A 17,248-nucleotide genomic window follows, 5' to 3' on the forward strand; every position below is an offset into this window, starting at 1 on the left:
CGTCTTTTAGTTTACCATGACAGACTAGAAATGACACAGATTAGCGTGACTGCATATGACTAATTAAACGATCTTTCATTCAAATATTCTTTGCATAATAGCATTAATCAGCTGTACCGATCCAATTTAGACAGATATTGCAGTGTTTAAGGATAAGCGTGTCATGTGATTCACAGATACAGAAGACGTCCCAAAATCCATGAAAATAAAATATTGAATATAATTCTCAATAATATAAAATTAAGATTTTAAGACATACTTCTGGTCAACGTTTTTTTCATTGATTCAAAAAAGGTGTTCCTCGTAATAATTTAACATCGGAATTATTAAAGATATTACATAAGAATGATAATAAACCAAATTTAGTATAAAAAGAAACAAATTAAGCGTTGCTTACTAAATCATATTGAAATTAATAAAAGACATTGTTTATTGAGATAATAATTTTTAATGAAATAAATATTGTTTGGGTTTTCAAAAGAACAGTTCTTTTTCACGTGACTTAATTAGACGAAGGTTCAGCTTTGTTGAACTTCCAACCTCACCATCACATTGGTATTCTTCTTGATTGATGCTCCAAACCATCTTGTCCTCGAACTATAGTACTTTGTGCTCATAAGAAAAACATTTATTTTTCTGATCGGCTTCGTTTTCTAAAAAAAAAAAATGAATTTACAAAAACATATTTTGTTAGTAAATTAGTAAATTTTGATTTTCCTTAACCATTTTCGACCACAAAATTGCACCTGCTATTTCTTTAAGATAAATCTGTGTAAAACTGTACTTTAAATAAAGAGAAAGGCATACAAATTTAAAATATATTTAAATCGATCAATTTTTACTGTTTTGAAATATATCCAAGTTAAGGAATAAACATAGTAATGACAAACAATGGAATTGCTTACTAAATTAAAATAATGAATTATGAATGTAGCGGCTAATAAATATTTTCAAAAACACTTACATTTTGCTTAAGCATCCATTAGAACTTCAATGTGTTGATAAGTTGATTACACGTACCATTTACAATCAAATAAACCTTTTCCAAACCCCAAATGATATTGCTTTATATACTCCACATGCAAGTACGACGCACTGATTACATTTCCCGTTGTTTTACACACACCAGCAATCTCCAAACACGAACACAATAACGTCTGGTATTGTGAAAACAATTGAAGTTATGCTTAATTCAGAGCACATAATTCTAGCAATATATACTTTACATCAAAGGTGTAAAAAATCACTCACGTATATAAATTCAAAAAATTCACCCATACCAAGTATCTCCAAACACAAACGCGACAACGTGCAGTTGTACATAAGATCCTGGCAATTTGGATTTTTCGAGAGAGAAAAATCTTTCAAATTAAGAGAAATCCAAGGTATATAATAATATAAAATAATGTTTACTCGATTTCAAATTCTATTCCTTATTAGAATATGTATTTATTTTTTTGTTAGTTTACTTATTTAGTATTTTAATGATGCTTTTGAAAATATAACAGAAGAAATGTATTCACTCACCTATAAACTCGATGTTTTCAAACCAGTGACGCTTAAGTACACGTTTGTTTACAAACATAAATTGTTTGTTGGAAAATTTGAATTTTGTTGGCATTCCTTATTTTGCATTTTATGTTTTAATAATATATTTATTTTTGGTGACGCTCGAAAATAATAGACATGTTTTTAGACAGAAAACATATTTTCAGACGTCAAAATTTAAAGAACTTAGTTTCTTACTTTTTTGATAAAAGTATCCAATCCATCCAGGACGACATCTATAATCACACAAACCACTATCATTGTTACAACCATCACATGTGAAACTGCTGATACATATTTCGGAACAGTTTTTCCCAAAATATCCAACAGGGCAAGCTAAAAAAAAACAAAAATCTATCTATCTATCTATCTATCTATCATCTATCTATCTATCTATCTATCTATCTATCTATCTATCCATCCATCTTATCTATCTATCTATCTATCTATCTATCTATCTATCTATCTATCTATCTATCTATCTATCTATCTATCTATCTATCTATCTTCAAACGTGTGTTAATGTTATGTATCTACTCACGCGTTTTACACAAGTTCCCTTGATAATCATCAGCACATCCGGTCAAACACGTTCCATTGATAATGGAGCACTGATTTACGTCACGACAGTGTCCACATGTTTCTTTGCATTTGGAACCAAAAAATCCTCTTCCACAAGCTAAAGATTTAAACAGTCTTCGTATATATGATTAGACTAGATAACAATATTTATTCATTTACCCATGGACAATAGAAATAAATAATTACATGATTTACACAAGTCCCCTTGATAACCAGCACTACATCCAGTCAAACACATGCCATTGATATTGGAGCAGTGGTCCAAGTCACGACAGTGTCCACATGTTTCTTGGCATTTAACTCCATATGACCCTCTGTCACAAGCTTTAAATTTAAACTCAGTTTGTATAGATAATTAGTCTACATAAATCATTTAGACTTATGTGTTGATTGCATTGTACATGTTTTCAAAACTAAATTTATATATTTGATGATAGCTATGCTTTTAATTTAATAAAAAGGTAATATAAAAGTTCCTTAATTGCATTTCTCTGCCACTTAGTCAACTTTTTAAACCTCTCTGTTGACTAAATGGCCGAGCTTTATCATGTGGTTTTTTTTTCAAAATTAATGGTTTATACAGTGTCACAATATCTATTCATTTACATTTGGATTATACACATACATACTAACATGATTTACAGAGGTACCCTTGATAACCAGCATCACATCCGGTCAAACACGTCCCATTGATAATGGAACATTGGTTTATGTCACGACAGTGTCCACATGTTTCACTGCATTCGGAACCAAACGATCCTGTATCACAACCTATACATTAAATTCATTCATGTGAAAGTTTAATATTGCTTCACATGTAAAAATACAAATGATAAAAGGAATTCAATACTTTTAAATAAAATTTTGTATATATTTTCTTAAAGCATTGCATATTTATATTTCAAATAAAACATTTTTCCGATCTTAACAGCCAATTCACATTTATATTACATGATTATCTGACTTATTGGGACTAGAAGTCGTGTAACAATATATACAAGTAACATAATAAAACGTGTTAAAAATGAACATTGATAGTTAGTATTGATTTGTAAATATTTCGTAAACTGCCTTCAAATTGAATTCTTACTTATTTGTTTGTTTTTTAAGAAATCATCAAACATGAATTACAGTATTTGATATTACTAAATATTAGCCTTTGTGTGAAAATCAAAATAATTTTTTTTAATTCAAATCGCTCACACCTTGCGATAGTCTTTGATCTAAACATCTAATTTTCTATTACATTCTGTGGAAAATTTCTATTCAAATACATCTAATTAAATAGGTCGTCGCCGTTGATTTCAATTTTTTTTAAGTGAGGAACTATAATTTTACGTTATTTCAAAACATTATCTGCTGTAATTTACAAATTTGCTGGTTTACCTAATTCACATCGGTGGCCTTTGTATCCAGGTTTACAGCCCTGACAGGTTCCCGCCTCTCTGTGACAGTACTAACAGTTTTCGTCAGGACAGGGAAGGGTATTGTTGGACCCGTAACAACCGATAGCAGGACATCCTTGGTAAGCAGAATACAAGTGATTAGTTAACCTGCATTATATAGTCCTGAAGAGTTCTTTTGCTAAAAAAAAACCACGTAATTTATTCGTTCAATGATCATATACTATGTTGAACTGATAATAGAAATTATGACATCTATCTTTACTACTATATTAAAATAATAGACTCAAATATTTTGGCTCTTATACCGAGAAATCGGAAGAGTACTGTCTTTTGTTTTATATATTTTTAACATCATTGGTACTTGGTGATTACCAATTTGTTTTTATTTTTTATCAATCAGGCTTCGCTAATTATTATTCAACGTAAATTCCTTTAAAACTCCCGGAAATCGTCTGAATTTTTCGGATTTTACAATCTTGCATATGCGCATTACATTCACGCTTAATCACGGGATGCTCTTTAGTTTATGCCAGTTTCCATAATATCACATTTGCATGGATAAACTTTGAAAAAGATAATACAAATACGTGTAAATTTTCATTAAAACTTTTGCTATAAATTCTGTTCATGAAAGAAAATACGGGAGATAACTCTAACTCAATGCGTTTAATATGAAAAATTTCGAGAATTCTGAATGTCACCATGGTGTGCAAATTTGATGTATCTATTTCGTTAAAGCATGACATAATATGCAATGTCAACCCGTGCACGCACGGGTCAAAGTCTAGTGGGATATAAAATTTTAACGATACAAATAAGCAAATTATTTTTATCATTTATTTTTCAATTTATATTTAAATTAAAAAAGCACCGTTAGAGTTTACAATTGGCAATTAAACGATTACAATGTGTATAATTCTCTGTAATCTTTTTTAGTTTGCCGTTGCCATAATTTCATGTAAATTAATACATTAAAATATTTACTCCCAGACACATAAAACAGATGTCATAAAAATCAATTAAATTTCAAATAAAATATTATTCCTTTGATACGAAACGAATACCCACCATATACCTCCACTTCACAAAGGTCACTAAAAACCTTTGTAGAGTAACTGCCAGGGTAGATAACCCCTGGTAGTCTCTCGTTGTAGTAGATGACGTACTGTCCATGTACAGGACAGGTGGTTGTGAATACAGCAGGTATGGTGTCTGTTGTAAAGTTGTCGTCCTTGAAACACAGTGTACCTTGCAGCATGTCACTTGTATTGGAGACATACACAGTAAATCCAAGATAGTACTTTGTGTAGAAATGAGAAGAACCTGCAGAATTCAATAAAATTCTAAAAAAACAATATCAAAAATGCCCCTATATAGTGTTTCTGTAGTTTCTGTAGTCTGTGTGTTGTAACGGAGACGTAGTTAAAGTAAAAGTCGTGTCTCTTTTTTTTTTTTTTAGAATAAATGTAATTATGAGGAAGCTATAAAAGTATTTTATGATTTAAAATATTTCCTACATTCCGTCTGTTGTATTGGACGCGTGCATAAAAATCAAAGGAAGTGGATTATTAACCTACTTAAAACATTACAATTTGATAAATTAATTCTATAGTTCATGCATATTTCTCCCTTTAAAATGAGTGAGGTTCATCTTGATTTAAAAATAGAGCAGAACAAATCTTATTTACACTATTTTTATTCTTTTCTGTAGTCACTGTGCTTACACTAGACCATATATGATGGGATCTTTATATATTTTGACTTCGGGTTGCTCACGTCAAATATGACATAGTATTTTTTTCTTTCTGTCTGGTTTAAGTGATAATAAAAACTTGGAACAACCTTTTCTAACCCTAATAGTAAGTTTTACTTTTTTAGACTGGACAATCGACTAAACATTAAAATAATTTCAAATGACTTTAAATTTTGAATCATTTTTTCGCTCATATTTCGGAGTTAACAACGGATGATTTTAAAACGTATACGTACGTATAATTTCTACAATGAAGGTTGAAGAACATACGCGCTCCCAACTTAAATCAAAGATTTTTTTGTTATTATATTATATAGTCAATATTGTTTCTATATTACAATTAAGATGTAATTTTTATAAATGCTAATAAATTTCAACATCCTTTCAATGCATCAAAATTTGTGCGCTGCATTTGCAGATTAAGATAAAAAATAGATATAAAATAGCATTAAAATGAAAACAAATCAAAAATAAGTAAAGTAAGGATTAAGAAAAAGACATTGTGTTACATATTTACATTTAACAATTTTTTAATGAGAGTTGTTCTCAGTTACCTGCGCATCCATCCATTCAGCGCCAAGGCCTCGTTTAATAAAAATTAATCAACACTTCAATATTTTCCAAAACCATTTGGTTCGGAGGTAATACCAATATTTAATGTAAATTAGTTAGGTTTTGAAAAAGGTCATTCCAAAAGTAATTGAGATTACCCTTTTTTGATTGTATGAGAGTTGCACTTTATTTTATAGATGCGATTTTGGGAATTGAGGATACATTTTTATAAACAATTTTGGTTATGGTTAGTTGCACACTCTTATGGATTTTATTTGTTATTATTTCATACTTGTTCTGTACATGTTCGTTATTAAGTAAGAACATAATTATTAAATGTGTTTTTTATGCTTTAGTGATCATGTGATATAGCGGACTAAGCACAAAACAGTCTCGTTACAACATTAATATATTCATTGTTGAACATTTAAGTGAATGTGACTATACCCCATTGATCATTGTCCGTCATGAAGTAGACCGTGATGTGATGGATGCTGTGGATGCTGGTCAGGTTCACCCACAAGGTGGCGGTTTGTTCTTGAGCTGATACAGCACATTGACCTCCATCCTCGCCCAGGTCAGATTTACGTCCGTCCACAGCGTTACTGGAGTCAAATCTGTCGTCATCTAGTACAGGGTATTGTTGAAATGTTGGTTTGTTTATGGCAACATTAACTGTTTTAGAAAAAATGAAATATTTTTTTAATTGATAAAAAGGAAAATATCAGGCACCGAGAGTCACTGCGTTTCTACATAACAGTTCCAATCAACAAATTTAAAGCATGTTTCAATGTTAAAAAACCGTTAACACCTATCGTTGTTGAGAATTTGTATCGTGAATAGATTTCTCATATCTCTAAACATGAAGATTTATCAGGATATAATATTGTTACCATAATCCAAAATATGCAGAAGTGTATCGCAACTCATTAACTGTCCCTCTTTTTACTGTATTGTCAGCATATAAAGTATTTTGACCCTTTATTTATGCAAATGAATTGAACTGTATCTTGATTTCTATAAAATTTAAATCTCCTTATTAAAATTTAACAATTTAATAGCTATCTGCGTTATTGACTTAACATAATGTGGAGTTTGACATATTGATTTAAGAATGTGATTTAATTATATTGTGGTAGAAAATAAGACGAACGATAAAACAAATGCTTTATAGTCATGTCAACATATGTTTTTCTTGGGAACATATCGTGGAAAATATATTGTCGAATTATCTTCTCGGGGGCGGGAGTTTTAATGGTTCCACACCTCACCCTGAATCTATGTTGACAGATAAAACAGCTTAATAATTAAAATTAACCCAAACAACAGTAAAATCATTATGTTAATTCCAATACATATTAGTATTTGATATCGTATTTAGAGGGCTGTTGCATGATCTATATTTAAGCAGTCCGTTATGGTCTTCAATTTTTGCACACTCTCCATCAGACATGTGATATGAGTTTTGAGACCTATGTTAAAACATTAATATCACATTAACCCCTTTTATTTACACGTATCATATTCCCTCCCCCCCCCCACCCCCCGCCAAAAATATAATTTTTAATTAATTTCCAATGCGTCGATAAATTTCTAAAATTGATATATTTGCTTTTAAATGCTATTATGCATGAGAGTTGCATTTTCTCTTATCATTATGGGCACACCAGTATTTATAAATATCATATCATTACCAAAATATACAGCTTGAACCGGCTTTAATTGCAGCGATATTTAGTTAAATCTGAAGAAAAATTAATGATTTTGCTCACCATATCCGTGAGATATCGCTAAAACTCCGAAAAACACAAATACTGGATACATCTTTGTCGCAAAGTGAGGCACCAGGGAATAAAAATATGACACAAACATTTCCTCTTCTATGCTCACAACTTTGCGTGGGCATACGATTAAACGATAATCGTAGGCACGACTCGTATTCCACAAGTTATCATGGTTTGATATCTTTTGGTGTGTTAATATCAATTTCATTAATTTTTATTAATTAACATTAATTTTCCTGTTCTGTTATCTGCACTCTGATGCAAGAGAGTCATCATATAAATATTCAACATGCGAATAATTTATAAGATTTTTATGCCATTTTGAACTCTATATTTTGCAAGTTAAAAACAAGACACAGCCTAAGTCAGTATAGGTAGTATAAAATAGATCCTTGTGGAAACAAAGACAGGTATTTTTATAAGTATATATAAAGTATTACTATATGCAATTAAAGCGACATTAACATTGAATCCTACTGATAAACAATTCACTCATGTATAGAAAAATAAAAAGGGCTCATTGAGTTCACATATTTCTAGTATCTAGATTAAGTTACCTTTTTAAACAAATATTTTGTCCTCGTAACTGATGTGTTTTTTTTCTGTGACAAAAAAAAAAAATAATGAATAAAACAAAAAATGAAAAAGAAGTGACCCAGATAATCCATGCGCTCCTGTGACCTACTGCCTGTTTTATGCAGGAATAAAAACAACTTTCTCGAATAGTGTTATATAAGGGAAATCATCTTCAATTATAAATTTTTGTTAATAAATTGCTATCAAATGTGTATAGCATTCAGATCAATCCTTGAGTGTTCTTTATTGCGACTTCTGGAACAGTTCTTACAATGTGAAGGTTGGTGTCTTTCACTTTAGCTGCGACAAATATATTAGAAATGAAAACAATTAAGAGCAACTTTTGACTAAATTATGTTTTCATACGAAAAACAAAAATACCTTGAACCTGAGAACTTTAAACAGGACCGTTCTATTGTCAGGAACACTGCAGTACAGGTAAGACCTTTTATCCTAATGTTTTGTGTCCACGCTGAATAATATTTTACGAAGTTATATTCATTTATTCCAAGGGCCCTTAGATGGCATATACATTAAAAACAATAATTTAATTGAGGAATGAGGAATCATTCCTTGAGTATAATGATAGATTTGACCACGCTCCGACCGAAATTATCACTTCATAATTTTCAAAGAATGATTCGTTATTACTTAAATTTATATCATTTCCAATTTTTACACTTTAAAACAACATTTAAAACCACTAATTCTGCATGTAGCACATGCTACATATTAGTAAGCGGTGCAGCCAATACAGTAGTTCGGTCATGCTATAGGACACGGCCAATTTGTGCACCTCATCGTTATGAAATTATTGGGCTATTGGCTTCAAAATTGATTCGTAATGTTATTACCCACGAAGACAGTGATTATAACAAAATGTTATTGGTAAGAGAATATATATAGGTAAGGCCTATTCAACTGTGTCACAACCTCTCACCTTGACCTTCCCATCGAAACTTTCTTTATTTTTTTTCTTATTTTGCATTTAAATCAGAATATAAGAATGTTTAAGATATTTTTCTTAAACTTTGTACATTAAAATATTTTGTACTAACATTTTATTGAGAGCAATTCAACAATGTCATTATTTTCTTACTTTGACCATTTACTTTGACATCGATTATATTATTCCTTAGTTTGCCTTTACACGAGTCACAAAAAGCAATTTATCATTGCTCACACAGTATATTTGTTTTAAATAAAAATAAAAAGTGTTACACATAAGACATACATTTTTCGCTAGAAGTTATGAAAGAGAATTATTTTCTTCTGTGACTGTATCTTTTCATTTCGCTCATACTTGTCGGAAGGTACATGGTGTTTTCATAGAACAGTACAAATTTATCATAAGTACGACACTTATGGTGCCATTTATTATTTTTTCATAAATAGTACATTTGTTTTAAATAAATAAAGTGTTAAAGACATATTTTTCACCGATAGAAGTTATATATGAAAAAGAATTATTCCTTCTGTGACCATATTTAACCTTTCTTTTCATACTTGTCGGAAGGTATACGTTGTTTCAAAGTACAGTACATATTTAACATAGGTTGGACACTTATGGTACCCTGTACCTTTCCATCGGTTGATTGAGATATAGGAACTACTAAACATTTAGACTATAGTTAACTTTTTGGTCACTCATTTTCGCAAAAATATATCGATAGAATTCTGACGGATAAAATTTCAGGTTTTATTGGATTTGATCACCCCAATCGTATTTGATCATCTCATAATACTCAAAGAATGATTCCTTGATCAAATTCAACAAAAATCATCTTGTAAATTAGAAGTGTTTGTAAAGAACTTCACGATAGAAGAATTCCTTGACGCCACCTTTATTACGATCAGCTGATCTTCACATGTAAACAGGACAGTTATCATACGGAAGGGAAACGCACCTGACAGCCCAGGAACACCGGTAGTTTGTGACAAGTACCAGTTCTTGACCAAGGAAGTATGCCATGTAACTAAAGGTACAGGTAAGATTGTGAAGATTCTCCATGTATTGTCTAGGTTTACTCTTTTAGTACACACTTGTTGATTTATTGATCTGCGTGACCAACACTTACACGTGGTCACACTACACAAAGGGCTAAGGACAACAGCTGATTGCAATCTGCCACCTTGAATTCTTTGTTCGATAGGATATTTCATCTTGTCTGTCCCTCCATCCCTTTAAAATTATCCACAAGCTAGCATTGATAGGAAAAATGAGATTATTTTTATGGATATTCAGATTTGGGTATTACGACTCGTACCAAACTCTAACAGTTTCACACTTTTGAGAGTGAAATATGATTATATTTCACAAACATTACAACAGCTTTCTGTAGACATGCACAGAACACATCAATCACTCTTATAGGAAGCGCCGATTGTTGACTCTCTTATCTAGAGAATGGTCGTCAGATGTACTGAACAAAATATGTAAACAATGCTTGACAAAAGTGCTCTAGACAATTCTCTAGACATATTGTTCTAGATTAAGAATAGATAAGGATAGTTCTTGATTTCAATAAGAATATGCAAAGAATCTATAACCATATAACTTCAAGCATGAAAACTAAGTGGAAAAAATGCTTGACAATATAACTACAAATTAGCAAAAATATGGTGACGATAATTTATCAAAGACAGCATTTCAATTTAAGAGGAACACCTCTCCCCAATTCTTAAACTAAACGGTCGACAACTATGTAGGCGAGGTATACGTATTCATAGGACCATTACTACGCAAAAAAAAAAATTCCAAGATAAGTGATCAGATAACTAGCTAGTCGTTTTATAAACTATATAGCTAACACATCACTCTTTAGAGAAGTTATGACAATAATGAAATATAAATAGGCAAAATCTAGGAAAGTAAAATTTAAGCAAAAATTGAAACAATGAGACAATTCTTGGAAAGAAGCTATAGGTTATGTTGACTTGTTAGAAATGCATTACACTAAACATAAACCAGGTAAAACAATTACAGTATAATTCAGTATTACACTTATCATACACTAGGCAAAATGCAAATATATATATATATATATATATATATATATATATATATATATATATATATATATATAATTTAACATACGTAATGTTTTATTTTGACGTCGTGTTGTGTAAAAATTAAAATTGTACTACATGAGTGGTAATTACCGTATTTTGAGCTAAACATGTGATAAAATATCATTGTTACTCTAATTTATACTCTACATAAATAAATATTACACTTATCATACACTAGGCAAAATAAGCAATATCTCATTAGGCGATATATGCAAAATGCATACTATGTAATTTAATTTTACTCTAATCATACAATAGACAAAATGCACACTATAAAAGTGAATTTTAAACTTATCATACACTATCAAATTGTACACTTTCTACTTAAATATTACACTTATCATACACAAGGCAAAGATTACTCTGTCTTAACATATCAAACTAATCATACACTTCCCAAAATAAACACTATCTAATTTAGTACGGTCAATGTTACATAATTAGTAACACTTATCATACCATCTAAAATGCATACTATCTAATTAGATATTACACTTATCATGCAAAAAAAAAAAATGTACATTATAAGATTAATTATTACAGGACGTGTTCTTACAAAATTATCATGTTCAACAGTTAAGATCGCATAACAATAATTCAATTACTGGGCAAATAAAGATTAACCGAAAGAAAATCACTGGGCAAAGAATACTAGAGTGAATGTATAACAATAAAATATTACTGGACAAAGTATGTATATAAATCAGACAATAACTAGAAAAGATGTGTACCAAAGATACCATGTATATATATATATGCCTGCAAAGAGTGTGAAACACTCATCAGAAAATAGGATAGAAGTATTTGTTTGAAATCGCAAAACAATGATACTGTATCTAGGAATAGAAATTATTTATTTTCATGTTACACCTGACCAGCATGACGAGTAATCCGACTTCCAGCAACCACCCCGTGGACAAAGGATGGGCCTGGGTGATCCTCGCGGGTAAGTCCTCTTCAGTGATCCTACAGTTATCATTTACATACCTATAATTAAGCCTTTTCTAAACCTTTGTATTATGTACCATGTGTTGATAATAATTAGTACAATATTACATGATATATTTAGCCAGGATCCGGCATGATACATATAGTCAATCTGAGTAATGTGAAATTCATAACCTTTATCGTCGTAGTAAGATATCTTGTTGGCTTTGTTATAGAATACAACATGCTGTTATATGTTTTCTACAACACAGGGTCCAGTCTGATCTTCATGATATACGTAGGTACCATCAAGACCTCGGGCCTGTTTTTCGTGGCCTTTCAGGATTACTACAAGTCTGAAGCCTCCACAACTTCCATCATACCGGGCGTTCTACAGATCGTCTACAGCATCGCTTGTAAGTCAACGGTCATTCTTAAAGTTAATTCTCGAACGATTTTGATTATAGGTCCAGACTGTTGAATGTAACTCATGGTTAAATTCAACGTTGGATCAAGTAATTCACAAATCTATTAGTTTGACCTTTCCAAAAAGGTATTCCAAACCAATTTTTAAAAAGCAGCTGACGCTTTTCAATGAATGAGTGTCATTTGGAAAATAGCTGTTTCTACACCACATTCTTCTCCATAGCAGTCAATTCCTTTATGTACTGTCTTAATATCATGACTGCTAATAAATAGCTTCTACATCTTGCTTCTCATACACGCCGTCTTTGCATTGCAGTAACTGTTACCCGGTAACCATATGTATTACCTACAGTAAATATACAAATATATTTAACAATAGTTTAGCTTTAAGGATAAGCACCTACCATGATTTCAACGAAGTTTTGAAATAAGATATAATTTTTTCCATTTCTACATGTTTCCCACCAGAATTGAGTGATAAAAGACTTGACTGGGATACCTTTATGTGGCATACTGAAGCAACAGAGAAACTCTCCCTATTAACCGGCCTCTCTGTCGAATTACACTATTATTTTACTGGGCGTTCCAAAGTTGATGAACAACTTTGGCCATTACTTTACTAACACAGCCTGTGTATTTGAAATGTATGTTATGCAAAATGAAGTGTTTATCCCTGCAAATAGATATTTACACGATGTTTTAAACATACATTATTTATTAAAAAACATTGCCAAATTTTGCAAACTTTCATTTAATTTATTTGGGGTCGTGTTCAGAAATTGAATTTAGAAAAACCCATGCATTCTTTATAGTTTCAGACGTAACACGTGTGTCTGATTTTCGACCTTGTATTACAACCTAATGAATCCTAAACAAACAGAATCTACCTAACTGAAAAAAGGCGAAAAATGTTTTTAAAATGCTTAGATTTCTGTGTGTAAATTCCGGAAAATGTCAGTATAATGTCGAGTAATCTTTAGGAAAATTGGAGGTTTTTCTTTACATGCTTGCCGCATTATAACATCTTTTCATGTAATGTTGGTGTGAAAATCTATTTTCAAAATATGAAGTTATATTTATATTGCAGCCCTTCCGATCCTTACATTTGGACTCCATCACCTGTCTGTCCGTCAGATGATCATCGTCGGAGGATTTCTCGGATCCATCGCTTATTTCCTCGGATTCTTTGCTGACAGAATCGAAATCCTTATCGTGACCCATGGAGTTATATACGGTGAGCACTATATCTTTCAATTAAATCATTTTACTCTTTGGACTTTTCAAGCTTTTCTCCATTATGATGACCTGTTACTTCCCTGTTGAGATTATACTACATTTTGTTCATTCCAGGAATTGGATTTGCTACAATCCACGGCCCGGCAGCCTACCTGATCGGTATATACTTTAACAGACGGCGGGAGCTGGCTAACTCTGTTTTAGTGGCATCCTCAGGTTTTGGCGGACTCGTTGTTCCTCCTTTATTTCGCTATCTTCTGGACGTTTACGGTCTTCGTGGTACCATGCTCATCTTTTCAGGAGTTATATTCAATGTGGTGGCTCTAGCAGGACTTCTAAAGCCTCCATCTCTTTTTCAACTGTTCTCTAACAGCAACGGCAAATCCAAACCGGAATATTCAATTGTTCAAATCCAAGACACTCACGAGTATTCACCAGTACCAACGGGCAAAAAGCGCTCAATATCTCTGAGTGAAAGACCGACACCTGGAAATGGCATCTCATCTAGTTTTGAAAAGGATGAAACATGGGGGAGTTTGCCACATCGACTGGATATTAAAACACACCACAGATCTCGTTTCTCACAGAGTTTCCGGAGTCTAGGAAGCACAGATGTTGTTTACAGCCTTTCCCAATCCCACTTAAATGAATTGCAAGCACAAAAAGATGTCAAAAACAAAATTATAGATATCTCACTCCTTAAAAAACCATTGCTACAGATGTATCTTTTTGTGTACTTATTTGGAAGTATAGGATCTGCATATGGTCATATTTATATTTCCCCGTTTGCTCGTGACCATGGAATGACTACAACAGAAGTCTCAATATTGGTATCTGTTACCAATATGTGTGATTTCATTGGTCGAGGTTTATGTGGGGTAATAGCCAATCAGCGTATAGTTAAGAACTCAACGATTGTGGCTATTAGCCAGCTTGTGACTGGTGCCACCTTGGCGCTCTGCCCCTTTTATGTGTCCTTCTGGAGCTTCATTGTCCTAGCTGTTATGTTTGGTCTTTTTGCCGGCGCCATTTTCTCTATGACGCCAAGTATTGTAGTGGACTTCGTAGGAATAGAAAATTTTAGAACAGCTTTTGGAATTCTTATCCTGGGACAAGGAATAACTATGGGAACGGGAGCTCCACTATTAGGTGAAAACAAAAGTATTCTCAAACTTTCCTTCAATAAATTTAGATAAGAAGAAGACTAGAATTTACTTCACTTAGATTTGGAGAGTGCTGAGCTATTAAAGATCAATTTAACACTTTACCTTTTTAGCTCACCTGAACCAAGGCTTTTCTGATCACCTGTTGTCCGTCTGTCCGTCTGTAAACTTTTCACATTTTTTACTTCTTCTCTTAAACCACAGGGCCAAATGTAACCAAACTTGGTACAAAGCATCCTTTTGGGAAGGGAATTTTGAATTGTTAAAATAACAATTTTAAAAGGGAAATTATTGCAAAACAGTTATAATAGGGTTTGTGTTTTTAAAAATCGTATTCTCTTCTCAATAACCACGGACGAAAACTGGAGCCCCAGGCGGGGTTCAAAGTTTAACAAAAAATATGTAGGAAACATGTTTAAAAACAATTTTTTTCCAAACACACCTGCACTAGAAATGCCATTATATACACCAACGCTTGTTTATATAGTGGAGATTTTGAATTATGAAAATCTTGACCCTCGGACCAAAACTGGGGCCCCAGTCATGGTTCAAAGTTTAAGACAGATTATATGTAGTAAAATGTTTATTTTTTTCTCCAAACACCACTGCTTAAGAAATGCCAATATTTACACCGAAGCTTGTTTATATAGTGAAGATTCTAAACCATAAAAAGTCTTGAACCTCGGATCAAAACTGGGGCCCAGGTGGAGTTCAAAGCTTAACATAGAAATACTATGTTTTTACATGCATAAAAATGTTTGAAAATCTTCTTCTCAAGACCAAATTGGGCTTAAAGTAAAACATAAAAAAGGTAGGAAAAATGTTCAAAAATTGCCTTTTAAAAAACTACTGAACCAGAAATGCCAATATTTACACCAAAGTTTTTTTAAAAATTGAAAATTTTATATTGTAAAAATTGTGACCCTTGGACCAAAACTGGGGTTCCAGGTGGGATTCAAAGTTTAACAGAAATACATAGGAAAAATGTTTTAAAATCTTTTTCTCGAGAACACAACACCAGAAATACCAATATTTTTCCAAAAGCAAGTATAAATAATGAAAATATAGTAGCCCACTAACAAAATTGGGGTCAAAGATGGGGTTCAAAGTTTTAAAATATATAGAAAAAATGTTTTAAAATATTCTCAAGAAATACAATGCTTTAATTTGTGAGATTACTATGCCAGCATCCTTAAATAATGTAGATGCTGTGTCCACCAGACTAATACTGGGCCCCAAGAGGGTTTCAAAGTTTAAAAAAAGAATATATATTATGGGAAATGTTTTTTGAAAAAAATTTCAAGAACTAGAAAGCTACAGTTTGTGAGATTACTATGCAAGCATCCGAAGATAGCGTAGATTCGAAATTGTTAAAGCCAACCATAATCCACGGACCAATATTGGGGCCTCAGAAAGGGGTTTCAAGTTTAAAATAGAAATAGCATATGCAACGAAATAAAATGTTACAAGGAACTGTTGTTCTGGTAAGCGATTTGGCCCATGGGCCTCTTGTTATTTGATGAGACATATTGGTCAACAAATGTGATTTCTTCTTTTGTCAGCTAGTAAGTAGGAAGTGTTCTTGTACTTTGAAGGTTACCTCCGGGACGTATCCCTCTCCTATATGCCGTCCTTTTACTTCATGGGGGCGTGTCTGATTCTGTCTGGGCTGACCCTACTGATGGAACCGTGTGTCAGAAAACGTCAGGACAAAATGGAGAGTCAGGCTCGACTGTCAGAAGAGGTGGCGCTTTCCACTTAATTCATGAGGAATTTTAAATTTGAAAATTGTCGATATCGACGGGAAAAAACGATAAAAATGTGAATGTCTGAATAAAAAATACACACCTGACCTTCAGAAACTAAAGAACCAAAGTCCCAGTATACATTTGCAAAGGACTATATATGGTTTGAGCATAAAATGGCCCCCTAAAATGAACATTGGCATGTTATCATAATTCTTTGTTTTATTTGTACAAATATACATCTTAAGTTTTTTCATAATTTTCATTTTGATTTGAATATGATATCATAAAGTTTACCTTTTCCCGCCATTTTCTCATTTTTAGCATAAAACGGCTTGTTTTGAAGCAGATTTCTTTAAGGAAACATTGAGCGATTGCTTGAACAAACAAAATATTTTCACCAAAGATGTATTTCTCCATTACTTATAAGTGACAAAAAGTTCGTTCTTGTTCAAAGAGTCGCTTTATATTTCCCATT

General features: G+C 32.2%; 2 protein-coding genes across 5 annotated transcripts in view; one reads left to right on the forward strand and one right to left on the reverse strand.

Annotated features, from left to right (window-relative positions):
* LOC105347262 (monocarboxylate transporter 5) overlaps positions 1-17,022 on the forward strand; it is a 33,099-nt gene extending 16,077 nt beyond the window's left edge. For 2 of the 4 annotated variants that reach the window (XM_066068228.1, XM_066068227.1), the window contains exons 2-6: positions 12,152-12,219; positions 12,473-12,616; positions 13,714-13,860; positions 13,977-15,011; positions 16,621-17,022. In XM_066068228.1, coding sequence (XP_065924300.1) covers positions 12,153-12,219; positions 12,473-12,616; positions 13,714-13,860; positions 13,977-15,011; positions 16,621-16,787 — 1,560 coding nt within the window. In that variant the 5' untranslated portion in view covers position 12,152 and the 3' untranslated portion in view covers positions 16,788-17,022. Of the gene's footprint in view, positions 1-9,962; positions 10,190-12,151; positions 12,220-12,472; positions 12,617-13,713; positions 13,861-13,976; positions 15,012-16,620 lie in introns of those variants that run through there. The other 2 variants (XM_034472024.2, XM_034472025.2) reach the window with 2 other exon arrangements.
* Positions 377-7,734, reverse strand: LOC105347261 (uncharacterized). The gene is made up of 8 exons (XM_066068230.1): positions 7,614-7,734; positions 6,289-6,516; positions 4,605-4,859; positions 3,517-3,651; positions 2,764-2,901; positions 2,317-2,454; positions 2,090-2,227; positions 377-1,884 (listed from the first exon to the last, which is right to left on the reverse strand). The coding sequence occupies exons 1-4, from the start codon at positions 7,711-7,713 to the stop codon at positions 3,587-3,589; spliced, it is 648 nt and encodes a 215-aa protein (XP_065924302.1). The 5' UTR covers positions 7,714-7,734; the 3' UTR covers positions 377-1,884; positions 2,090-2,227; positions 2,317-2,454; positions 2,764-2,901; positions 3,517-3,586.
* Positions 17,023-17,248: the final 226 nt, after the last annotated feature.

This window comes from Magallana gigas, chromosome 8 (assembly GCF_963853765.1).
Source record: "Magallana gigas chromosome 8, xbMagGiga1.1, whole genome shotgun sequence".
Classification (NCBI taxonomy): Eukaryota; Metazoa; Mollusca; class Bivalvia; order Ostreida; family Ostreidae; genus Magallana; species Magallana gigas.